Here is a 27,356-nt window from a genome sequence, read left to right on the forward strand (position 1 = left end):
GAAAAACCCAAAACATAACGGAGCACTGGGAAGGGAGTACCAGGATCAGGCAAGAACGGGAGAGCAGTATAGCAGAAGTGGGGGAAGTTAATGTTGTAGAATGAATGGGAGAGGGGTCCCAAGTTGTGGCTGCACTGGGATGGTGGTAGTAGGGTATGGGACTTAACTGGGTGGGGGTGCACTGGGAAAGGGGCTGCAGGGTGCCGCTAACAAATGTTTCCTCAGGACGAGCTGGCAGTGGGGGAAAAGGCATGAGTGCTCAGAATGGGGGAGGTGGGAGTGGCAAGATTCAGCAAAACGGAAGAGGCAACATATGGGTGGTCAAAGCAGGGAAGAGTCACCATGGCAGGAGGGGCAGCAACAACTTGGTGCGGGAGGAATTTCTTGAAAAGGTTTTTTGAGCAGTGCGTTAAGGAAACTTGCATTATTTAAAATATAGCTGAGTACTTATTTAGTACAGGTTCCCCGTTTCACTTCCCTTCATACTGTCCTGCCTTGCCCCTGATTTTAGGAGCTCGAAAATGGGTGCTTCTATAGAGAACGGTGCCAGCCAGTTTGAAAAAGCAGCTTGGAGTTCTTACAGCAGTAATATCTCCACCTACCTTGGAGGACCCAAAATGAATACGTAATAACAACTTGCATTTATATAGCAGCTTTAATGTAGGAAAACCTCTGAAGGCACTTCACAAAAGTGTAATCAGACAAAATTTGACACCGAGCCAAAGGAGGAGATATTAGGAGAGGCCACTAATCGCTTGGTCAAAGAAGTAGGTCTTAAGGTGGACTTCTGGAACAGGTTGCCGGCTTGTGCAGTGGACGCCGATTTGCTGAATTCCTTCAAGCGAGAGCTGGACCTATTTCTGACTGGAGCGGAGATCACCTCTTACGAAAGGTATGTGCTCCATAGAATTATCAGGGCCAAAGTGATCTCCTGGACGAGTCGGAGAGGAATTTCCCAGATATTCCCCCCCAACCCCACCCCCAAATTGGCCTGGGTTTTTATCTGTTTATTTGCCTCTCCGAGGAGATCACAAGGTTTTGGGTGGGGTGGAGAGTGCATATATTGTGAAATACATGGTATCACAATTGCGTGAGACAAGCTGAATGGACCAGATGACCTTTTCCTGTCTGTCATTGTTCGCATGTTTGTAAAGGAGGAGAAGTGGAGAGGTTTATTTAGGGAATCCCAGAGCTTAGGGCTTCGGGATGAAGGCACAGGGGCAAAGGGAATGAGGGCTGCATGAGGCCAGAGTTAGAGGAATACAAGCTCTTGGATCCTTCTATTCCTTTCTCCCTCATGTGTTTATCTAGCTTCCTCTTAAATGCACTTATGCTATTCGCCTCAACCACTCCATGTGGTAGCGAGTTCCACATTCTCACTACTCTGAGTAAAGAAGTTAAGAAAGTAGAGAAGGTATAATGGCTTGAGGCTGGAATTTTCACTGTACAGGCTGGGTGAGGGAGAAAAATCACATCCAATCTCTGAGCACTACATGATAACTGCAGATCTATTAGCAAGCAATCTTGGATCAATCTAGAAACACAAGCTCAAGCAGTAACTCCAATTTATTAAACTAATATTGTAACGTGTAAAAGCTCAAAGTTCAGAGCATGGCTGTACATGTCAAATATGGAAAAAATACTTTCTGTAGTGTGAGGTCTTTGTCCAGAGGGCTACAAGGCATTTCTACACTGGGTAGTTGACAAAATACCATGGCATTCAGTACAACTGCAAGAAACCAATCACTTGGCCATGTCGCCATACCTGACCCGAATGACATACAATAATCATAAACAATTTTACAACACCAAGTTATAGTCCAACAATTTTATTTTAAAATTCACAAGCTTTCGGATGCTTCCTCCTTCCTCAGGTGAATGTCAAGAAATCCTCAAACCTCTCGCATTTATAAATCACAGAACAATACCTGGTGATTGTTTTTTTTATTCGTTCACGGGATGTGGGCGTCGCTGGCAAGGCCAGCATTTATTGCCCATCCCTAATTGCCCTCGAGAAGGTGGTGGTGAGCCGCCTTCTTGAACCGCTGCAGTCCGTGTGGTGACGGTTCTCCCACAGTGCTGTTAGGAAGGGAGTTCCAGGATTTTGACCCAGCGACAATGAAGGAACGGCGATATATTTCCAAGTCGGGATGGTGTGTGACTTGGAGGGGAACGTGCAGGTGGTGTTGTTCCCATGCGCCTGCTGCTCTTGTCCTTCTAGGTGGTAGAGGTCGCGGGTTTGGGAGGTGCTGTCGAAGAAGCCTTGGCGAGTTGCTGCAGTGCATCCTGTGGATGGTGCAAACTGCAGCCACAGTGCGCCGGTGGTGAAGGGAGTGAATGTTTAGGGTGGTGGATGGGGTGCCAATCAAGCGGGCTGCTTCACCTTGGATGGTGTCGAGCTTCTTGAGTGTTGTTGGAGCTGCACTCATCCAGGCAAGTGGAGAGTATTCCATCACACTCCTGACTTGTGCCTTGTAGATGGTGGAAAGGCTTTGGGGAGTCAGGAGGTGAGTCACTCGCCGCAGAATACCCAGCCTCTGACCTGCTCTCGGAGCCACAGTATTTATATGGCTGGTCCAGTTAAGTTTCTGGTCAATGGTGACCCCCAGGATGTTGATGGTGGGGGATTCGGCGATGGTAATGCCGTTGAATGTCAAGGGGAGGTGGTTAGACTCTCTCTTGTTGGAGATGGTCATTGCCTGGCACTTATCTGGCACGAATGTTACTTGCCACTTATGAGCCCAAGCCTGGATGTTGTCCAGGTCTTGCTGCATGCGGGCTCGGACGGCTTCATTATCTGAGGGGTTGCGAATGGAACTGAACACTGTGCAGTCATCAGCGAACATCCCCATTTCTGACCTTATGATGGAGGGAAGGTCATTGATGAAGCAGCTGAAGATGGTTGGGCCTAGGACACTGCCCTGAGGAGCTCCTGCAGCAATGTCCTGGGGCTGAGATGATTGGCCTCCAACAACCACTACCATCTTCCTTTGTGCTAGATATGACTCCAGCCACTGGAGAGTTTTCCCCCTGATTCCCATTGACTTCAATTTTACTAGGGCTCCTTGGTGCCACACTCGGTCAAATGCTGCCTTGATGTCAAGGGCAGTCACTCTCACCTCACCTCTGGAATTCAGCTCTTTTGTCCATGTTTGGACCAAGGCTGTAATGAGGTCTGGAGCCGAGTGGTCCTGGCGGAACCCAAACTGAGCATCGGTGAGCAGGTTATTGGTGAGTAAGTGCCACTTGATAGCACTGTCGACGACACCTTCCATCACTTTGCTGATGATTGAGAGTAGACTGATGGGGCGGTAATTGGCCGGATTGGATTTGTCCTGCTTTTTGTGGACAGGACATACCTGGGCAATTTTCCACATTGTCGGGTAGATGCCAGTGTTGTAGCTGTACTGGAACAGCTTGGCTAGTGGCGCGGCTAGTTCTGGAGCACAAGTCTTCAGCACTACAGCTGGGATGTTGTCGGGACCCATAGCCTTTGCTGCATCCAGTGCACTCAGTCGTTTCTTGATATCACGTGGAGTGAATCGAATTGGCCGAAGACTGGCTTCCATGATGGTGGGGATATCGGGAGGAGGCTGAGATGGATCATCCACTCGGCACTTCTGGCTGAAGATGGTTGCAAACGCTTCAGCCTTGTCTTTTGCACTCACGTGCTGGACTCCGCCATCATTGAGAATGGGGATGTTTGCAGAGCCTCCTCCTCCCGTTAGTTGTTTAATTGTCCACCACCATTCACGACTGGATGTGGCAGGACTGCAGAGCTTACAGATAGTCTTTTCAACTGTCCGTTGCCAAGGCAACCAGTGTTCAGACAGATAGGTGTTACCTACAGGGCCAACGAATATACAAACTGCCAGAACAGAAAAGAGAGAGGCAGAAACATAGAAACATCCCGAAGGAAAAGACAGCAATTGACCAGTTATATTAAAAACAGTTAACTTTTGTTCGCTGGTGGGGTTACGTGTAGCGTGATATGAACCCAAGATCCCGGTTGAGGCCGTCCTCATGGGTGCGGAATTTGGCTATCAATTTCTGCTCGACGATTTTGCGTTGTCGTGTGTCTCGAAGGCCGCTTACCCGAAGGTCGATAGCTGAATGTCCTTGACTGCTGAAGTGTTCCCCGACTGGGAGGGAACCCTCCTGTCTGGCGATTGTTGCGCGGTGTCCGTTCATCCGTTGTCGCAGCGTCTGCATGGTCTCGCCAATGTACCATGCTCTGGGGCATCCTTTCCTGCAACGTATGAGGTAGACAACGTTGGCCGAGTCACAGGAGTATGAACCATGCACCTGGTAGGTGGTGTCCTCTCGTGTGATGGTGGTATTTGTGTCGATGATCTGGCATGGGTTACCGTGGCAGGGTTGTGTGGTGTCGTGGACGCTGTTCTCTTGAAAGCTAGGTAATTTGCTGCGAACGATGGTCTGTTTGAGGTTGGGTGGCTGTTTAAAGGCGAGTAGTAGAGGTGTGGGGATGGCCATAGCGAGGTGTTTGTCGTCATTGATGACATGTTGAAGGCTGCGGAGAACATGGCGTAGTTTCTCCGCTCCGGGGAAGTACTGGACGACGAAGGGTACTATAACTTGGTGTTGTAAAATTGTTTACAATTGTCAACCCCAGTCCACCACCGGCATCTCCACATCATACAATAATCAGACAGAGAATAGCTTTTTAATAAGGATTTTTAAAATACTGTGTTTCTGTTGCCTTTTGAGATCTAACTATTTATGATAAACTCCAGGAGATCATTCTTCCAACAGGAAAAGGCTTCCTGAGCAATACTGAAGGATGGAAAAAGAAATCATATATTACATGACTAAATGCTCACTGTTTATATTGGTAAAATAGAGTCACTGTCTGAGCAGTAAAGACAAATTAATACAAACATTCTTCAGACTAACTAATAAGGTCCAAATAAGGAGTCTCTGCTGCTAGAAAGCTTAAAACTGATCAAACTCTAACTACAGCAGGAATCAATCTGCATTTTGGCGACCATGGGAAATCAGGAAGGGTTTTACACATTTCCTTAAAAGGAGCCCCATATCATGAATATGTTATGGAAAGCTTTTTTGATCTGTTAATAAGCATGTTGCATAATGAATTCGTGTTGAGAAAAGAAAATGTGTGAGTTTGGAAAGATAGACTGCACAAAAGCAACATGAACAACCTCGTGAAATGTGGCTCTTCCAATGTTTCTCTGATAATGTCAACGATTTCTTTCAAGCGCTTAAAATTGGTCACATTGCCTGCTCCAGTTATCTTCAGTCCATTTTTTTTTTAAAGCAGGGAGACAGCCTGTGGTTCTTCAGTTCATGTTCTATAACCTACATTAAAATTGCATATAGCGCCTCACCCCCACCATTAACTGAACTGGCACTACATAGGATTACTTCGAATGTAAAGCACAGAAACAGGCCATTTGGCCCAACTGATCCATGCCAGTGTTTATGCTCCACAGGAGCCTCCTCCTATTATGGTTTGCTTCTGCCAATGCTCTTGAAAGCCACTGCAGTAGCATGAGCAGCACTGAGGGATGTGAAGTGGGAAGAGTGCTGAAAGGGGAGCAGGTATAGCATTCAGTGAAGAACATCCAACGAAACGGCAGAGAGCAGAACAAGCAAAACTGCATTATGGGACTGCAACATGTATTTTGAGACCTTTGCATTCAGACTGATGCCTTCTGAACCCCCAAAGACCAAACAAGTTATATGGTTTATTTATAAATGACATGCATAGGCAGCTGGGATCAAGTGGATCCCTTGAAGAGTATAGAGATTGCCGGAGTAGAGTTAAGAGAGAAATCAGGAGGGCAAAAAGGGGATATGAGATTGCTTTGGCAGATCAGGCAAAGGTGAATCCAAAGAGCTTCTACAAATACATAAAGGGCAAAAGGGTAACTAGGGAGAGAGTAGGGCCTCTTAAGGATCAACAAGGTCATCTATGTGCGGAACCACAAGAAATGGGTGAGATCCTGAATGAATATTTCACATCGGTATTTACGGTTGAGAAAGGCATGGATGTTAGGGAACTTGGGGAAATAAATAGTGATGTCTTGAGGAGTGTACATATTACAGAGAGGGAGGTGCTGGAAGTCTTAACGCGCATCAAGGTAGATAAATCTCCGGGACCTGATGAAATGTATCCCAGGACGTTATGGGAGGTTAGGGAGGAAATTGCGGGTCCCCTAGCAGAGATATTTGAATCATCCACCGCTACAGGTGAGGTGCCTGAAGATTGGAGGGTAGCAAATGTTGTGCCTTTGTTTAAGAAGGGCGGCAGGGAAAAGCCTGGGAACTACAGACCAGTGAGCCTGACATCTGTAGTGGGTAAGTTGTCAGAGGGTATTCTGAGGGACAGGATCTACAGGCATTTGGAGAGGCAGGGACTAATTAGGAACAGTCAGCATGGTTTTGTGAGAGGAAAATCATGTCTCACGAATTTGATTGAGTTTTTTGAAGGGGTAACCAAGAAGATAGATGAGGGCTGTGCAGTAGACGTGGTCTACATGGACTTCAGCAAAGCATTTGACAAGGTACCGCATGGTAGGTTGTTACATAAGGTTAAATCTCATGGGATCCAAGGTGAGGTAGCCAATTGGATACAAAATTGGCTTGACGACAGAAGACAGAGGGTGGTTGTAGAGGGTTGTTTTTCAAACTGGATGCCTGTGTCCAGCGGTGTGCCTCAGGGATCGGTGCTGGGTCCGCTGTTATTTGTTATTTATATTAATGATTTGGATGAGAATTTAGGAGGCATGGTTAGTAAGTTTGCAGATGACATCAAGATTGGTGGCATTGTGGACAGTGAAGAAGGTTATCTGGGATTGCAACGGGATCTTGATCAATTGGGCCAGTGGGCCGATGAATGGCAGATGGAGTTTAATTTAGATAAATGTGAGGTGATGCATTTTGGTAGATCGAATCGGGCCAGGACCTACTCCGTTAATGGTAGGGCGTTGGGGAGAGTTATAGAACAAAGAGATCTAGGAGTACAGATTCATAGCTCCTTGAAAGTGGAGTCACAGGTGGATAGGGTGGTGAAGAAGGCATTCGGCATGCTTGGTTTCATTGGTCAGAACATTGAATGCAGGAGTTGGGATGTCTTGTTGAAGTTGTACAGGGCATTGGTGAGGCCACACTTGGAGTACTGTGTACAGTTCTGGTCACCCTATTATAGAAAGGATATTATTAAACTAGAAAGAGTGCAGAAAAGATTTACTAGGATGCTACCGGGACTTGATGGTTTGACTTACAGGGAGAGGTTAGACAGACTGGGACTTTTTTCCCTGGAGAGTAGGAGGTTAAGGGGTGATCTTATAGAAGTCAATAAAATAATGAGGGGCATAGATAAGGTCGATAGTCAAAATCTTTTCCCAAAGGTAGGGGAGTCTATAACGAGGGGGCATAGATTTAAGGTGAGAGGGGAGAGATACAAAAGGATCCAGAGGGGCAATTTTTTCACTCAAAGGGTGGTGAGTGCCTGGAACGAGCTGCCAGAGGCAGTAGTAGAGGCGGGTACAATTTTGTATTTTAAAAAGCATTTGGACAGTTACATGGGTAAGATGGGTATAGAGGGATATGGGCCAAGTGCAGGAAATTGGGACTAGCTTAGTGGTATAAACTGGGCGACATGGACATGTTGGGCCGAAGGGCCTGTTTCCATGTTGTAACTTCTATGATTCTATGATTCTATGATTCTATGACTCAACTATGCAATATTCTGACTGCTCTTTTAGATCTCACGTCAACAGAAAAAGGAATGATTTGTTAGTATTTGAATTGAATAATTCCCTCAGACAGCTGAATTCAGATGATCCAACTGAACATATCAAAAAGAAAATGATAGCTCTAACAGATCCAAAAATCAACTCCTCACAATTGAAGTCAATACCGTAATGCTTACTCAGATATTCCAAAGAGCATCGGGATCCAAAAGACAACACTATCAAAAGGTTGATTCCCTTCATGAACACCACAAAGTTGTAAAGTATTCTGCATTTGACAGAAGTCAAAAAAAATATCCTAACTTAGTTATTGATCTCCAATATTATCACAGAATGAGGACATATTAAGTTGGTGAAAGGTATGGATTCTGTGAGTTATCAACTTCAGCTGCTTTTATATTGAGTTACGTGCCATGATACTGTTGAAACACACATGATTCTTCAATGTTACTCTTACAATACCATCCACAAGAGCATTACATATCCCCTCTTCCAGTCAACTGGCCCAACAACTCCAGTTCAGTATCCTTCTTCTGGTTAAGTGATGTAGGCCGCATGCAAATCCTGGTGGTCATAATCTTAGAGAACAGTGAGAATTGACAGTGCTAATGGAAGATACAAACCCTCAATATGAATTAATATTTCTTCACGCCTGCACAGGCACATACAGACATGCATACATACACACACATGCACATCGTACAGGCACACATATAATGATATGTGTAAAATAAAAATACCATTTCTAGCAAGAATTGGAAACGTTACACCCTTGTTCAAAAAAGGTTGCAAGGATAAACCCAGCAACTACAAGCCAGTCAGTTTAACCTCGGTGGTGGGGAAGCTTTTAGAAATGATAATCTGGGACAAAATTAACAAGGTCACTTGGATAAGTGTGGATTAATTAAGAAAAGCCAGCACGGATTTTTTAAAGGCAAATTGTACTTAGCTAACTTGATTGAGTTTTTTGATGAGGTAAGAGAGAGGGTTGATGAGGGCAATGCGGTTGATGGGGTGCGTATGGACTTCCAAAAGCTGTTTGATAAAGTTCTACATAATAGGATTGTCAGCAAAGTTGAAACCCATGGAATAAAAAGGCAGTGGCTGCATGGATACGAAATTGGCTAAGTGACAGGAAAGAGAGAGTTGTGGTGAACGGATGTTTTTCAGACTGGAGAAAAGTATACAGTGGTGTTCCCCAAGGGTAGGTACTAGGACCACTGCTTTTCTTGATATATATTAGTGACTTGGACTTGGGTGTACAGGGCACAATTTGGAAGTGTAGTAAACACTGAGGAGGATAGTGATAGACTTCAAAAGGACATAGGCTGGTGGAATGGGCAGACACATAGCAGATGAAATTTAACGTAGAGAAGTGCAAAGTGATCCATTTTGGTAGGAAGAACGAGGAGAGGCAATATAAACGAAAGGGTACAATTCTAAAAGGGGTGCAGGAACAGAGAGACCGAGGGGTATATGTGCACAGGTCGTTGAAGGCAGGGCAGGTTGAGAAAACAGTTAAGAAAGCGTATGGCATCCGAGGCTTTATAAATAGAGGCAGAGAACAAAAGCAAGGAGGTTATGATGAACCTTTATAAAATACTGGTTCGGCCACAATTGGAGTACTGTGTCCAATCCTGGGCATCGCAATTTAGGAAGGATATGAAGGCCTTCGAGAGGGTACAGAAAAGATTTACTAGCAAGGTTCCAGGGATGAAGGACTTCAGTTACGTAGATAGACTGGAGAAGCTGGGGTTGTTCTCCTTAGAGCAGAGAAGGTTGAGAGGAGATTTGATAGAGGTGTACAAAATCATGAGGGGTCTTAGACAGAGTAGATAGAGAGAATTAGGAAAATCGAAAGGCTTTGGTAACTAGCACTGACGGTTAAGGCCATTTATTTTTAATCTGTTAGATTGAAAATTCCACATTATTGAATGTGTTGTACATTACAGGACAATAGCTGTATATTTAAGCAGTTTTTATTTGACCATCACAGTTTGATGCCTTTTTATCCACTCTCTCAAAACTACTTCTGCAGCACCAAAACCCTAAAGTTATGTGTGAAACCTTTAACTGCAACAGTGAGCTGAAAGAGACTAAACACAACAATAACTACCAATGCAATTACATTCAATATATTGCTTGTGCATTCTATGGACAACAAGATGCATAAATTTCTAGCTGCAGCAGAGAAACAAAGTCCATTCACAGGTCCTTTGTGTCATTAGGGTTTGTACATACACTCAGAGCACATGTATAGTTATTGAACAAAAAAGATCCACAGATTCTAGTGAAATTCTTACTTACACTTGCAATAGTAGTAAGGACAAGCTTTGAAGAACGGTTTTGGATGGAATTTTAATTGTCTAGTCAAAACTTGAGCATTCTACATCTCTGGAAAGTGAGCAAGCATCTTTAAGTCTTATAATAAAAAGAGAAAATGCTGGAAAAGCTCAGCAAATGAACGTTGAGTTCTGCCAAAAGGTCTTCCACCTGAAACGTTACCTCGGTTTCTTTCTCCACAGATGTTACCTCACTTGCTGAGCTTTTCCAGCATTTTCTGTTTTTATTTCAGATTTCCAGTATCTGCATTATTTTGCTTTATCTTTTCTTTAAGTCTTTTTTTTAAAAACAGTTTTGTTTAACACAATAAGGTTTAAGGCACAACCTGAAAATAAGAGTTTCACAACATTTTGGAATGTTCATAAATGCTAAGCAAGTTACAACAGTTTGGTGAGAGACACCTGCATGCAGCCTCATATTTTTCCAAGTTCCCAGAATGTGTGAAATTCTAAAGCCTTTAAGGTAACCTGTGTGGACAAGTGCAACACTAGGGATAAAGATTTCAGAGGCCCAATTGAGGATAAAGGTAAAATGTTGTTGTTACACAGAGACTATCTGCTGTTGATACATGTGAACATGTTGTAGCAAGCTTGCAGTAAAATCCCTCTGATGTGATTCTGCCTAAAAGAGCACCAGAAATGGTAACCAATTACTGGAGGTAACAGTGAGCTCAAAATCGGTTTCCTTAGCTACTAGGATTTACAGCTACTGAAAAAGGGGGCAACTCCTTTTATTAACAAAGGAGATCAGCTTCTCATTGAGTGGTCTTCGCAAGATCCTAAAGGTGAAGAGCCTCTCTGGCTGAAGGATCGAGAACTAAAAGGAAAAATTAAATAGAAGTAACACAGGCGACAATATAAATAGAAATGTTTGCATCAAGTAGTGGGAAGGAAGCCGTATCATGGGAAAACCCTATTCCCTGTTCCTGCATTCAGCCAGTTCTTCCTATGTCCTCGCCAACATTACTCTTGATTAACATCACCAAAAGTAGATTAACTAGTAATTCATCTGTTTGTGGGGATCTTGCTGTGTGAAAAATGACTGCCACATTAATCTACATAAAATTAATCACTGCATTTCAAAGCAATTCATTTTTTTTTGATTGCTCAGGAACATTCCCAAAAGATTCTAGCTGCTAAATAAAGTCTTTTGTTTTTATTTCTCCTTCTGCATTTACTGAAACATGATCTCCACACTATAGAAGTTTTTTAAATTACACAAGAATGGAACGGGGTAGATAGAAGCAGACTGTTTCCAGTAGTTGAGGGGTCAAGAATGAGAGGCCATAGATTCAAGATTAAATGGAAGAGATTTAGAACAGAGGGAAGGTGGAATTTCTTTGCACAGAAAGTTGTGAGGCTGTGGATTTCACTTCCAGGATTAGCAGTTGAGGCAGAAACTACGTTAACATTCAAGGTTAGATTGGATAGGTGGATGAAGGAAAAATTATGATGGAATATGGGAACAGGATGGGTAAATGTGATTAAGACTATTTGCTCGTGTGGAAAGTAAATGCCGACATGGATTAGTTGGGTCGAATGGCCTGTTTCTGTGTTGTAACTCATGTATTTTTTTTTAAATCCTTCTAATCTGCATTCTATTACTTCAGTGTACTTGGAAAGTAAAAATGTGAACATTTTCTTGGTTTGGAAGTCCAACTTCTAACAGCTTTAACTCACCATAGCACTGTAACCTCAAACAAGTGAGGTACACTGTTAGAATATCAGGTGTATTTTATCTTTTTGTTAAAACATAAGCTTCATATCAGAATATGTAGAGCACAAGCAAGTGACCATAACTAAAAATAGAAAACTACAAAATATGACCATGCACTGCAACACCAGAGCTTGCAAGATACGAGAATTTTCTCTTTGAGATCGTGTGCTCATCGTCCTTCTTATTGTACAGTTATTTCAGCCAGCTGTAAATAAATGGAGACAAAGAATGCAGAATTCACACGGCCATGTTATCCAAAATACTTAGCTTGCAGGATGATGCACTGAAAACGGTTGTCAGTTTTGTTTGTATACTCTCCTACCATTGCACCACTTGCAAAAGTGACCCAAAACTCATGACCAACTAACTCAACCACTGATTTCCTAACAGGTCATTACAGTCACAGATTTCCATCTCCACTTTGACATCCTGCAATATAGACTAGGCACAGCCAGCCAGTCCAACTGATCGGCATCATGGGACAGATAAAGTTTCAAGACTACTCCCGTAATTTGAGGGAATAACCACTAGCTGAAATGCTTACTTTTTTTTAAAAAATAAGCCATTAAAAAATGGTAACTATAAAAAATTTATAAGAACATAAGAAATAGGAGCAGGAGTAGGCCATTCGGCCCCTCGAGCCTGCTCCGCCATTCAATAAGATCATGGCTGATCTGATCCTAACCTCAAATCTAAATTCATGTCCAATTTCCTGCCCACTCCCCGTAACCCCCAATTCCCTTTACTTCTAGGAAACTGTCTATTTCTGTTTTAAATTTATTTAATGATGTAGCTTCCACAGCTTCCTGGGGCAGCAAATTCCACAGACCTACCACCCTCTGAGTGAAGAAGTTTCTCCTCATCTCAGTTTTGAAAGAGCAGCCCCTTATTCTAACATTATGCCCCCTCGTTCTAGTTTCACCCATCCTTGGGAACATCCTTACCGCATCCACCCGATCAAGCCCCTTCACAATCTTATATGTTTCAATAAGATCGCCTCTCATTCTTTTGAACTCCAATGAGTAGAGTCCCAATCTACTCAATCTCTCCTCATATGTCTGCCCCCTCATCCCCGGGATTAACCGAGTGAACCTTCTTTGTACTGCCTCGAGAGCAAGTATGTCTTTTCTTAAGTATGGACACCAAAACTGTATGCAGTATTCCAGGTGCGATCTCACCAATACCAAATATAATTGCAGCAATACCTCCCTGTTTTTATATTCTACCCCCTAGCAATAAAAGCCAACATTCCGTTGGCCTTCTTGATCACCTGCTGCACCTGCATACGAACCTTTTGATTTTCTTGCACTAGGACCCCCAGATCCCTTTGTACTTTTTTTTTTATTCGTTCACGGGATGTGGGCGTCGCTGGCAAGGCCGGCATTTATTGCCCATCCCTAATTGCCCTCGAGAAGGTGGTGGTGAGCCGCCTTCTTGAACCGCTGCAGTCCGTGTGGTGACGGTTCTCCCACAGTGCTGTTAGGAAGGGAGTTCCAGGATTTTGACCCAGCGACAATGAAGGAACGGCGATATATTTCCAAGTCGGGATGGTGTGTGACTTGGAGGGGAACGTGCAGGTGGTGTTGTTCCCATGCGCCTGCTGCCCTTGTCCTTCTAGGTGGTAGAGGTCGCGGGTTTGGGAGGTGCTGTCGAAGAAGCCTTGGCGAGTTGCTGCAGTGCATCCTGTGGATGGTGCACACTGCAGCCACAGTGCGCCGGTGGTGAAGGGTGGTGGATGGGGTGCCAATCAAGCGGGCTGCTTTATCTTGGATGGTGTCGAGCTTCTTAAGTGTTGTTGGAGCTGCACTCATCCAGGCAAGTGGAGAGTATTCCATCACACTCCTGACTTGTGCCTTGTAGATAGTGGAAAGGCTTTGGGGAGTCAGGAGGTGAGTCACTCGCCGCAGAATACCCAGCCTCTGACCTGCTCTCGTAGCCACAGTATTTATATGGCTGGTCCAGTTAAGTTTCTGGTCAATGGTGACCCCCAGGATGTTGATGGTGGGGGATTCGGCGATGGTAATGCCGTTGAATGTCAAGGGGAGGTGGGTAGACTCTCTCTTGTTGGAGATGGTCATTGCCTGGCACGAATGTTACTTGCCACTTATGAGCCCAAGCCTGGATGTTGTCCAGGTCTTGCTGCATGCGGGCTCGGACTGCTTCATTATCTGAGGGGTTGCGAATGGAACTGAACACTGTGCAGTCATCAGCGAACATCCCCATTTCTGACCTTATGATGGAGGGAAGGTCATTGATGAAGCAGCTGAAGATGGTTGGGCCAAGGACACTGCCCTGAGGAACTCCTGCAGCAATGCCCTGGGGCTGAGATGACTGGCCTCCAACAACCACTACCATCTTCCTTTGTGCCAGGTATGACTCCAGCCACTGGAGAGTTTTCCCTCTGATTCCCATTGACTTCAATTTTACTAGGGCTCCTTGGTGCCACACTCGGTCAAATGCTGCCTTGATGTCAAGGGCAGTCACTCTCACCTCACCTCTGGAATTCAGCTCTTTTGTCCATGTTTGGACCAAGGCTGTAATGAGGTCTGGAGCCGAGTGGTCCTGGCGGAACCCAAACTGAGCATCGGTGAGCAGGTTATTGGTGAGTAAGTGCCACTTGATAGCACTGTCGACGACACCTTCCATCACTTTGCTGATGATTGAGAGTAGACTGATGGGGTGGTAATTGGCCGGATTGGATTTGTCCTGCTTTATGTGGACAGGACATACCTGGGCAATTTTCCACATTGTCGGGTGGATGCCAGTGTTGTAGCTGTACTGGAACAGCTTGGCTAGAGGCGCAGCTAGTTCTGGAGCACAAGTCTTCAGCACTACAGCTGGGATGTTGTCGGGGCCCATAGCCTTTGCTGTATCCAGTGCACTCAGCCGTTTCTTGATATCACGTGGAGTGAATCGAATTGGCCGAAGACTGGCTTCCGTGATGGTGGGGATATCGGGAGGAGGCTGAGATGGATTATCCACTCGGCACTTCTGGCTGAAGATGGTTGCAAACGCTTCAGCCTTGTCTTTTGCACTCACGTGCTGGACTCCGCCATCATTGAGAATGGGGATGTTTGCAGAGCCTCCTCCTCCCGTTAGTTGTTTAATTGTCCACCACCATTCACGACTGGATGTGGCAGGACTACAGAGCTTTGATCTGATCCGTTGGTTGTGGAATCGCTTAGCTCTGTCTATAGCATGTTGCTTCCGCTGTTTAGCATGCATGTAGTCCTGAGTTGTAGCTTCACCAGGTTGGCACCTCATTTTTCGGTACGCCTGGTGCTGCTCCTGGCATGCTCTTCTACACTCCTCATTGAACCAGGGTTGATCCCCTGGCTTGTTGGTAATGGTAGAGTGAGGAATATGCCGGGCCATGAGGTTACAGATTGTGCTGGAATACAATTCTGCTGCTGCTGATGGCCCACAGCACCTCATGGATGCCCAGTTTTGAGCTGCGAGATCTGTTCTGAATCTATCCCATTTAGCACGGTGATAGTGCCACACAACACGTTGGATGGTGTCCTCAGTGCGAAGACGGGATTTCATCTCCACGAGGACTGTGCGGTGGTCACTCCTACCAATACTGTCATGGACAGATGCATTTGCGACAGGTAGATTGGGGAGGACGAGGTCAAGTAAGTTTTTCCCTCGTGTTGGTTCGCTCACCACCTGCCGCAGGCCCAGTCTAGCAGCTATGTCCTTCAGGACTCGGCCAGCTCGGTCAGTAGTGGTGCTACCGAGCCACTCTTGGTGATGGACATTGAAGTCCCCCACTGCAGTACTTTCCAGTTTCTCGCCATTAAGATAATAACTTGCTCTCCGATTTTTCCTGCCAAAGTGCATAACCTCACATTTTCCAATATTGTATTGCATCGGCCAAATCTCCGCCCACCCACCAAGCCTGTCTATATCCCCTTGTAGGTTTTTTATGTCCTCCTCACTCTCTACTTTCCCTCCCATCTTTGTATCATCTGCAAACTTTGATATGTTACACTCGGTCCCCTCCTCCAAATCGTTAATATAGATTGTAAAGAGTTGGGGACCCAGCACCGACCCCTGCGGAACACCACTGGCTACTGGTTGCCAGTCCGAGAATGTACCATTTATCCCAACTCTCTGCTTCCTGTTAGATAACCAATCCTCCACCCATGCCAGAATATTACCCCCAGTCCAGTGATTCTTTATCTTGAGAATAATCTTTTATGTGGCACCTTGTCGAATGCCTTCTGGAAGTCTAAATACACTACGTTCACTGGTTCCCCTTTATCTACCCTGTACGTTATGTCCTCAAAGAACTGAAGCAAATTTGTCAGACATGACTTCCCCTTCGTAAAGCCATGCTGACTTTGTCCTATTAAATTATGTTTATCCAAATGTTCCGCTACTGTCTCCTTAATAATAGACTCCAAAATTTTACCCACCACAGATGTTAGGCTAACTGGTCTATAATTTCCAGCCTTCTGCCTACTACCCTTTTTAAATAAGGGTATTACGTTAGCAGTTTTCCAATCTGCCGGGACCTTTGCCGAGTCCAGAGAATTTTGGAAAATTATTACCAAAGCATCCACAATCCCTACTGCCACTTCCCTCAAGACCTTAGGATGTAAGCCATCAGGTCCAGGGGATTTATCCGCCTTGAGTCCCATTAATTTACTGAGTACCAATTCCTTAGTGATTTTAATCGTATTCAGCTCCCCCCCCCCACCCCACCTCGAGCCCCCTGTTTGTCCAGTGTTGGGATATTCTTCGTGTCCTCTACCGTAAAGACTGAAACAAAACATTTGTTTAGCATTTTTGCCATCTCCATGTTTCCCACCATTAATTTCCCGGTCTCATCCTCTAAGGGACCTACGTTTGCCTTAGCCACCCTTTTTCTTTTTATATAACTGCAGAAACTCTTGCTATCTGTTTTTATATTTTTTGCTAATTTATTTTCATAATCTATCTTCCCTATCTTAATCAATCCTTTAGTTACTTTTTGCTGTCTTTTGAAGACTTCCCAATCTTCTATCCTCCCACTAAGTTTGGCTACCTTATATGTCCTTGTTTTTAGTCGGATACTATCCTTAATTTCTTTACTTAGCCAAGGATGGCTGTCATTTCTTTTACACCCTTTTTTCCCTCAGTGGAATATAATTTTTTTGAAAGTTGTAAAATAACTCCTTAAATGAACACCACTGTTCATGTACCGTCTTACGAAGGGTAAGTCATGTCTGACTTTAAACTATTTTCCCAGTCCACTTTAATCAATTCCACTCTCATACCATCATAGTCTCCTTTATTCAAGCTCAGTACGCTTGTTTGAGAACCAACCTTCTCACCCTCTAATTGGATATGGAATGTAACCATGTTATGGTCACTCATTCCAAGGGGATCCTTAACTAGGACATTATTAATTAATCCTGGCTCATTACACAGGACCAGGTCCAAGGTTGCTTGCCCCCTTGTAGGATCAGTTACATACTGCTCAAGAAATCCATCCCTAATACACTCAATAAACTCTTCCTCAAGGCTGCCCTGCTCAATTTGATTTGTCCAATTAATGATGGTTAAAATCCCCCATAATTATAGCTGTTCCCTTATTACATGCCCCGACTATTTCCTGATTAATACTTCTTCCAGCAGAGTTGCAACTATTAGGAGAGGCCTATATACTACGCCCACGAGTGTTTTTTTCCCCTTATTATTCCTTATCTCTACCCAAACTGTTTCATTATCCTGATCCTTTGTCCCAATATCATTTCTCTGTATTACAGTGATTCGTTCCCTTATTAACATAGCCACCCCACCTCCCCTTCCTTCCTTCCTGCCTGTCCTTCCTGATTGTTAAATACCCTGGCATATTTAATTCCCAGTCGTTGTCACCCTGCAGCCATGTTTCTGTAATGGCCACAAGATCATACCCATACGTCGTTATTTGTGCCGTTAACTCGTCCATTTTGTTACGAATGCTACGTGCATTCAGATAAAGAACTTTCAAATATGTTTTGTGACACTTAGTTCCTGCTTTTTCCTTTAACACTTTACCTTTTACTCCATACCTTCTGTCCCTTCCTGACACGCTTTCCTCTGTCTCCCTGCTCAGGTTCCCAACCCCCTGCCACAGCCTTGATGCTGGATTAATCGCCTTATGCCTTCTAGTTTTCATTTTATCTGTCGTGCCTAAAGTACACTTTCTTTCCGCCGCTCTACGCTTTTCCCTTTCACTTGTTCTTGAACAACTGTTTGTACTATTTGTATTGTAGATTTTCCCTGGGTCTTCCCCTCTCTTGCGGCTCTCAACTTTATTCCCTTCTGACTCCCCGCTCAGGTGCCCATCCCCCTGCCACTCTAGTTTGAACCTTCCCCAACAGCACTAGCAAACACCCCCGCGAGGACATTGGTCCCGGTCCTGCTCGGGTGTAACCAGTCACGCTTGTACAGGTCCCACCTTCCCCAGAACCGGTCCCAATGTCCCAGGAATCTAATTCCCTCCCTCCTACACCATCCCTGCAGCCACGCATTCATCTGGTCTATTCTCCTGTTCCTATACTCACTAGCACGTGGCACCAGTAGTAATCCTGAGATCACTACCTTTGAAGTCCTGCCTTTTAATTTATCTCCTAACTCCTTAAATTCACCTTGCAGGACCCCACCCCTTTTTTTACCTATGTCGTTGGTACCAATATGGACCACGACGACTGGCTGTTCACCCTCCCCCTCCAGAATGCCCTGCAGCCGCTCCGTGACATCCTTGACCCTAGCACCAGGGAGGCAACATACCATCCTGGAGTCACGTTTGCGGCCGCAGAAACGCCTATCTGTTCCCCTTACAATTGAATCCCCTATCACTATAGCCCTGCCACTCTTCTTCCTCCCCTCCTGTGCAGCAGAGCCACCCGTGGTGCCCCGAACCTGGCGCTTGCTGCTTTCCCCTGATAAGCCATCTCCCCCAACAGTATCTAAAGCAGAATATCTGTTTGAGAGGGAGATGGCCCCAGGGGATTCCTGCTCTACCTGCCTAGTCCTTTTACTCTGCCTGGCGGTCACCCATTTCCTTTCTGCCTGCGTAATCTTTACCTGCGGTGTGACCACCTCACTGAACGTGCTATCCACGATAGTCTCAGAATCGCGGATGCTCCACAGTGAATCCACCCGCAGCTCCAGCTCCGAAAGACGGTTAGCCAGTAGCTGCAGCTGGACACACTTCCTGCACACATGGTCGCCAGGGACACTGGTAGTGTCCATGACTTCCCACATAGTGCAGGAGGAGCATATCACGGGTGCGAGCTTTCCTGCCATGACTTGCCTTAGACTCTCAGACTCTCTTCCCGCTCTAGGTCTCCCCTTTTATACTCTGCTCACCTCTCGGACTCTGCTGCCTCACCTGTGACGTCGCACAGTAGTTGTCTCTTGTTGCAGGTCTGCTGCTGCTTTTATTCCCCAATCTCAGTCGTCTACTCTCAGGTCCACTGCCACTCTGGGGAAAAAGTTCGGAAAAGCAAGGCAAAGGAGCACCTCCTTCCCCCACTGCACCAAACTCCCACACGTACCAAACTCTCAGCAGCTCACACTGTGTAGTCCGCACACCGTGCAGTTCGCACTGACAGGCCCCTGTATTTCTACAGTTTGTGACTCAGATAAGTCAGGCCTGCCTCACCTTCAAGTACCAGTTTAATCTAGCTAACCAATTAACTTGCTACATTGGCAAAGTTTCAGCCTCCTCCCCCCTTGCTTAAATGGATTAAAGAATTTCGGTTCCATAAAGAGCCCAATGCTGTCCAAATGAAGTTTAAAAAAAGTAGCAGCTCCCAGTCAGTCTCTGACTGCACTGAAATTAGTTATCTTGGTGAATGCAATGAATCTCTTTTGCAACATCAGCAGTGACACACTTTAAACAAACTGCCATGCTCGACATTGGAACCCTGCATACAAGAAACATATCATTTAGGAGACTGAATGAGGAAGAGTATATCATCAAGTTGTATCTACTTCATTCCCACAGCTGCTAGAAACATCTGCATCCATTTTACCTATTCTACATTGTGGAAATGTGGAAAATTGCCCAGGTATGTCCTGTCCACAAAAAGCAAGACAAATCCAATCCGGCCAATTACCACCCAATCAGTCTACTCTTAATCATCAGCAAAGTGATGGAAGGTGTCGTCGACAGTGCTATCAAGTGGCACTTACTCAACAATAACCTGCTCACCGATGCTCAGTTTGGGTTCCGCCAAGACCACTCGGCTCCAGACCTCATTACAGCCTTGGTCCAAACATGGACAAAAGAGCTGAATTCCAGAGGTGAGAGTGACTGTCCTTGACATCAAGGCAGCATTTGACTGAGTGTGGCACCAAGCAGCCCTAGTAAAATTGAAGTCAATAGGAATCAGGGGGAAAACTCTCCAGTGGCTGGAGTCATATCTAGCACAAAGGAAGATGGTAGTGGTTGTTGGAGGCCAATCATCTCAGCCCCAGGACATTGCTGCAGGAGTTCCTCAGGGCAGTGTCCTAGGCCCAACCATCTTCAGCTGCTTCATCAATGACCTTCCCTCCATCATAAGGTCAGAAATGGGGATTCTCGCTGATGATTGCACAGTGTTCAGTTCCATTCGCAACCCCTCAAATAATGAAGCAGTCCGAGCCAGCATGCAACAAGACCTAGACAATGTCCAGGCTTGGGCTCATACATTGCAAGTAACATTCGCGCCAGACAAGTGCCAGGCAATGACCATCTCCAACAAGAGAGTCTAACCACCTCCCCTTGACATTCAACGGCATTACCATCGCCAAATCCCCCACCATCAACATCCTGGGGGTCACCACTGACCAGAAACTTAACTGGACCAGCCATATAAATACTGTGGCTACAAAAGCAGGTCTGAGGCTGAGTATTCTGCAGCGAGTGACTCACCTCCTGACTCCCCAATGCTTTTCCACCATCTACAAGGCAGGAGTGTGATGGAATACTCTCCACTTGCCTGGATGAGTGCAGTTCCAACAACACTCAAGAAGCTCGACACCACCCAGGACAAAGCAACCCGCTTGATTGGCACCCCATCCACCACCCTAAACATTCATTCCCTTCACCACCGGCGCACAGTGGCTGCAGTGTGTACCATCCACAGGATGCACTGCAGCAACTCGCCAAGGCTTCTTCGACAGCACCTCCCAAACCTGCGACCTCCAAAACCTAGAAGGACAAGAGCAGCAGGCACATGGGAACACCACCACCTGCACGTTCCCCTCCAAGCCACACACCATCCTGACTTGGAAATATATCGCCGTTCCTTCATCGTCGCTGGGTCAACATCCTGGAACTCCCTTCGTAAAAGCACTGTGGGAGAACCACACGGACTGCAGCGGTTCAAGGTGGCTCACCACCACCTTCACAAGGGCAATCAGGGATGGGCAATAAATGCCGGCCTCGCCAGTGACGCCCACATCCCATGAACGAATAAAAAAAACATTCTAGGCTGAAATTGTGGTTTTCTCACCCATTTACCTAGGTTCTTTACATATTTAAAACTACTTCTATGAACACAACCATCTTTCCAGATTGTCACAGCAACATTAAGGACACCTTTATTGTAGGGGTACGGTAGCGTAGTGGTTATGTTACTGGGCTAGTAATCCAGAGGCCTGGACTAAAATCCAGAGTCACGAGTTCAAATCCCGCCACGGCGGCTGGCGAATTTAAATTCAATTAATTAAATAAAAAATCTGGAATTAAAATACTAGTATCAGTAATGATAGCCATGAAACTACCGGATTGTCGTAAAAACCCATCTGGTTCACTAATGTCCTTTAGGGAAGGAAACCTGCCGTCCTTACCCGGTCTGGCCTATATGTGACTCCAGACCCACAGCAATGTGGTTGATTCTTAATTGCCCTCTGAAATGGCCTAGCAAGCCACTCAGTTGTAAAAATCTCGCTAGGGATGGGCAATAAATGCCGGCCTTGCCAGCGACGCCCACATCCCGTGAACGAATAAAAAAAAAACCTTTATTGTAGCGCTAAATTACTATAAATGACCGACTCCACTCATTACAGCGAGATTTGCAGCAACTACAGTATGTACCAAGAATACTTAAACTCTTTTTCACCTGCTCCAAGGAACTTCTCACAACTTAACTCATTCCAGCCAAGAGGGCAGGGCTGACTGAGTCTCAGGCATATTCACAAGCATCAGTGCAGCAAATGCAAAGTGACACTTGGTGCTTATAAATTAAAACTGTCATGCAATACTCCCTCTCCCATCTAGAACACTGCCATTCTTATGAAATCACTTGAATCAATTCTGAAATCACTTTAAAGCTCATCACTTGCAACAGTTTTCACCCCCGCCGTGCGCACCCCCCCCCCCCCCCCACAAGGGATGGAGGGAAACAAATCATATTATACTTTAAACAGGACAAGATTAACTGACTGCAGCATTAAAAAAAATCTCTACTTAAAACATTAGCGTGGAAGTTCAAAACCTAGCACTCAATTAAATGTCATTTATTTTATCTTATTATTACACACTAGGCTTCAGTGATTCGCATGCCCCATCTGTATTAAATGTCCACAACACTAACTAGAGTAAGGAGAAGGGGTGGTTGCTATTCAGGGCCAGGTTGTCATAACTCAGCAGCTGCCCAGCAATGAAGGAAAACCAAAATTTTCATTTTGATATGGCACACCATCCAACTGTCCTGGCCTGTAAGTCTTACCCTATTCATTCAGCACCCACTCAGCTCCTCATGCCAACTGCAAAAGACAGGGTAAGTGGATGCCAGCTGTCAAGCATCTATCAATGCTCCTCTGAACCAGCCAGAAGGGTAAAGACTCATTCATTTTGCAGAAACACTAAGCTTCTACTCAAATTCTCCCCACTATGCAGCTGATACTACTAGTACTACCGTACACAGCACCTTTAACATAGCAAAATGCATCAGCATCACAGTGGGGAAGTCAAACCTACGTTTCATCACTGCCATTTCACTACTCGTTGGTGCTCCATCCCAATGCCTAGACAAATGAGTTTAAGACTAATATGCAACTTTCTGCTAGGGAACAAAGTTCTTGAACAACAGATTACTGATCCATTGATTTCCTTTTTAAATAAATTTAGACGTGGCAGTAAAAAGGGGTACCCACATATTGTCTTTAAATGGATTCAAATGTATTGCAGTTATTGATCTGGACTGCTGGGAGAACTTGGTTTGTGTAATAATTTTTGAAAGCCACATTAAAGTTCCTTGCCAAGACCATATTGTTAAAAAAAGAGAACATTGCAACAATACTAAATAACATTTGAAAAGACAACAATCTCACATATGGACATCAATAAGATCATCTGCTGGCACCAACTTCTCCAGTTTAAATTACCCAGAAACATCCTTCAATATTAATGCTGTTGCATTAGTGATAATGGACACTCCAGGCACTATTAAAGTTCTCAGTTGCCGGTAATACAAATATAGAGTCGACATTAGACCATAACTAATGTATTTATTTTTAATTCACAAGTGACTTATATGCACAAAGCTTCTTACATACTGCAACTGAACAGGGAACAGAACCATCACAACACTGATTATATAATATTTAATGCATCTCACACACATGTCTGGGTATAAAATATTTTATCACTGCACAAAGAGGTTGTTGACTCTTGCCATCGCAACCTAGATTCTAGGCATGAAAAAATTAAAACAAACTATTAGCTACAGTGCGAGTTATAATCAAGGCTGCACATCGCTTGGGGTGCGCAAAAGCCTCACAAGTAACATCTTCACTCGTCCCAAGCTCACACTTGCATATTCACTCAAAGTCAAATGTCTGGTACAGCTCCAATTGTTAGCTCAGTAGGCAAGTATGGTCCCAGTCTATGTTGATTTAGCTGATCTCTGCTGGAGCCATAACTGGTCTGAATATTACTGGTGGAAGGAGGGGAGAAAAGGAGCAAGAAAGAAGGGAGAGAAAAATAAAAAGTTCATGGTTCCTACTCATGATTGCAAGGTCTGTTGAGAATAGGATTGAGTTCAGGTGTGATACCATTCACAGTCAACACTCTGTTCAGGCTCATATATGGAGAATGCTTAATTGGATTAAGTACCAGAAAGCCACAAGTGCCCATGGAATTATACTCCAGCATAAGTCAGTATCTTCAGCACAGAAAGGTAGGAAAGTGGGGGGACACCAGATGTTGTTCAGCTAACGAATTATTAAAAAAAAAAGGAACAGTAGGGGACCAATGGGGGGGGAAATCAGAACTTAATCCATACTCATGAGGCATATTATTCAGAAAGCTCCTCTGCGTATTAATACTCATCCTCGAGGCAATAGTTCAGACCAATATTTAGACACCTTGGCAGTTTTATGTAAAAGGCCATTATTGCCATGAGCAGTTTTTGGAGTATGGTCAAGCAACATCGGCTTCATAAACCCTTTCCGCACTCACCATATTTGTCACCAGTCATGGCAGACGTGATATTTGTTGCAGCATGAACTACTGTGATGTAATTTTTACAGCTATCTCAACTACATTTTGTCTCTGAAGATATGATAAGCCACACGATGATTAAATACACTGTTGTGCACTGCCGCTTACAAATACTTGGCTAACAGAAATCCTGACCATTTTACGTGGATGTCATTGCCTCCTTAACACACAACTCAGTAGGAGAAGATTGCTTGGACCGCCATTAGTCCACACATCATTTTGGGATTTACACAATTTATAGCACAGTTTCTCATTTATAGCAGTCTCAGTTTAAAACAAATTACAAATATTATATTGGGCAGATTTAAATGGAACCTTTATTTAGTAAACATTTATTGAGACACTCCGAAACAAGTGTTTCAATACAAAAGAAATTACAGCTGCAACAAAATCTGTTCTATAACATTGCAATTGTGTATCAAAGCCTACAAATACAACTGAAATGTTTCATCATATACTGCATTTTAAAATTTGAATGCCAGACCTCCACCATAGCCTGCAGTGTAAATCAACTACAGCAAGAACCCAATGGATGGGTTTTGGTGGAGAGAAGCATTGAGAAAAATGAGCTTCGCTCTGGTAGAATATACGAAGAAACTGTGGTACAATGCTGAAGGAAAAAGATTCAGGGTTTTCACCGAATCTGATATAGACAAGAAAACACATTCAATATACAAACCTTTTAAACATTCCAATGAACAAAAGGTCCTGCCCTGATAGTCAGTGCTCACCATACATAAGTTGCTTTTCTTTCACACATTCCTTTTTATAAGATCATGGTGCTTTAACACAACAGTACATGGAAGGACACACATTCTGTTAAACAGGCATATAGCAGCAATATCAATTTAATGACTGGGAAGAAAGGCACCCCTACTTATGAAGTGCTGCTCCCATCAAATTCCATTAGTAATCATGTGGAAATTTAGTTTTATCTACTGAAACTTTCCAGCACTTCAGACACATACTGTGGGGCAATTCTGCTCCACTTTATCTGAATTCCCACTGATAGCAGTCCCCACATTAGTACCTGCACTGGAGGATCTGTTGTTTCCTCTGAAGCTCCATGGCCATTCTGTAAAATAAAAAAGTGAGAAAATAAAGTGCCAACTAAACACATTGTTTGATGATGCAATGTTAGTACAAAGAGCAAACATTCCAAAAAATCTGTTCTGACAAGCTGCACAGTTGCAACATTCTGGAGCAGAACATTTTCTATTGAGTTTTTCATTCAAAAAAGAGCACAGGCACTTCAGTGTACAGAATCTCCATTGTGGGGCTTCCAGTACACACTGATTATTTGAAAAATACATTTTTAATATGTCCCACTTTAATCAGCATTCGCCCATCTTACTCTAGTCTATTTCATTCAAAGTGAATGATTAGTCAACTTAAACATAAAGCTTGTTCTGATTCCACACTGTTCCAGTAATGACCCTGTGGGAAATGTTTGTACAGTGCAGTAACAGGGGATTATGATGTGGATGGGATAGGGGGCAGAGCTGTACACCTCCATCTCAATTCCACAAGGCTGCAAACATTTATTTTTAAAAAGATATTTTCTTAAATGGAGCCAGCTTGCACAAATATGCTGGGGATGCCCAGTTTTAGCACTTCACTACCAGTCAATTCCACTACCAGCTGCCTGGCTGCTTAGCTGATATCAAGTCCTGGATGAGGTACTTCCTTCAACTCAACAATTGGCAAGACTGAACCATCCTGTTCAGTTCTCATCAAAAACTCTTCATTTTAGCACTGGACTCCCGTTCTTTCCTGGCATCTTCCTCAGACTGAGCCCAATGCCCTGTTTAGATGAGTTTCAAAACCCACATCCCAGCCACCATCAAAACCATTGATTTCCACCTCGACAATATTGCCAGTCTACGATCCCCATTTCACCTCTACCACTGCTGAAATATTTATCCACGCCTTTGTCACATTCACATTACTCTATTTCCCTCCTTGCAGCTCTCTAGTTCCACCCCGCACAAATTGCAACTCAGCCAAAACTCTGCAACCAGCATTTTATCCCACTAAGATTATCATTTTTGTTCTCGCCAACCTTCACTGGCTCCCTACCTCCCAAACATTGACTTTAAAATTCTTGTTCTCATCTATAAATCTCTGAGTGGTCTTACCCTCTCATGTCTGTAATCAAATTCAGCCCCATGTTCCTGCATGCACCCTCCTCTCTTCTGACATTGTTGTTGAAGGTGGAGTGGAGAGAGGGAGGGATGCAAAGGAAGCAAAGTCTACAGCTGTTTTGGCCCAACACTTTGGAATATTCTCCCTAAATCCCTCCATGCTACCTCTCCCTCAAAGCCCTTCTCTTTGATCATGCCCTCAGTTTCCACTCCTAATCCTTCTCTTTCACTGCTGGTGTCTGGTTAGGTACACCTCTGAAGGCTCTGTGGTGTTTTATTATGTTAAAGGTACAAAGTACATGATGTTGTTAACATTTAAAACAGAGTATGGTTAATGCCAAAATTATCATATTACTATCCTATCCAGAAAGGAGGGAAGCAACAATTATGATCAGGACCCAAAGCAACTTTGCAGTTTTAGTCATCAAGACACTGGATTTAAAACAGATCAGGTTTTAATAGACAAGTGGGCCCCAGTCCACGATACGCAACATTACACTTTTTATAGCTTTGCAACCAGATTTTTGTTTTCCTCTGCACAGGACACTGGGGAGGAGAAATGCAGGCAACTTCATTTCAAGTCTCTGAAAATGCTCTGAGGCCAGGCAGTGGCAGGTAAATAAGTACAATCTGGAGAAACTTCCTTCACTCTCTTATGGGGGGGGCGCGGGGGAACGGCTCTATCTCCCCTTAGCGCCTGCCCTCAAAACCACAGGCAAACTCCTCAAGGGCACATTCAATGTTTTTTACGTGTCGTTTACATCAAATCATATTACCAAGAACCTCAGTAATATTCATGCCCATTACAACATATTAAATAGATATTAAAGCACTCTCAAACATTGCACTGCTACTTTAGTAGTGAAATCCTTTACAATGAACCTGGTTCGTCACAACAAATTAACATAGAAGCATAGAAAATAGGAGCAAGAATAGGCCATTCGTCCT

At 44.3% G+C, this 27,356-nt stretch overlaps 1 protein-coding gene across 2 annotated transcripts in view; it reads right to left on the reverse strand.

Moving 5' to 3' along the window:
• The window catches only part of LOC137342747 (ribosomal protein S6 kinase 2 alpha-like), a 196,002-nt gene that overhangs the window by 157,333 nt on the left and 11,313 nt on the right, over nt 1-27,356 (reverse strand). For both annotated transcript variants that reach the window (XM_068006918.1, XM_068006916.1), the window contains exon 2: nt 25,295-25,339. In XM_068006918.1, coding sequence (XP_067863019.1) covers nt 25,295-25,339 — 45 coding nt within the window. The remainder of the gene's footprint in view (nt 1-25,294; nt 25,340-27,356) is intronic.

Source organism: Heptranchias perlo, chromosome 26 (assembly GCF_035084215.1).
Source record: "Heptranchias perlo isolate sHepPer1 chromosome 26, sHepPer1.hap1, whole genome shotgun sequence".
NCBI classification, from domain to species: Eukaryota; Metazoa; Chordata; class Chondrichthyes; order Hexanchiformes; family Hexanchidae; genus Heptranchias; species Heptranchias perlo.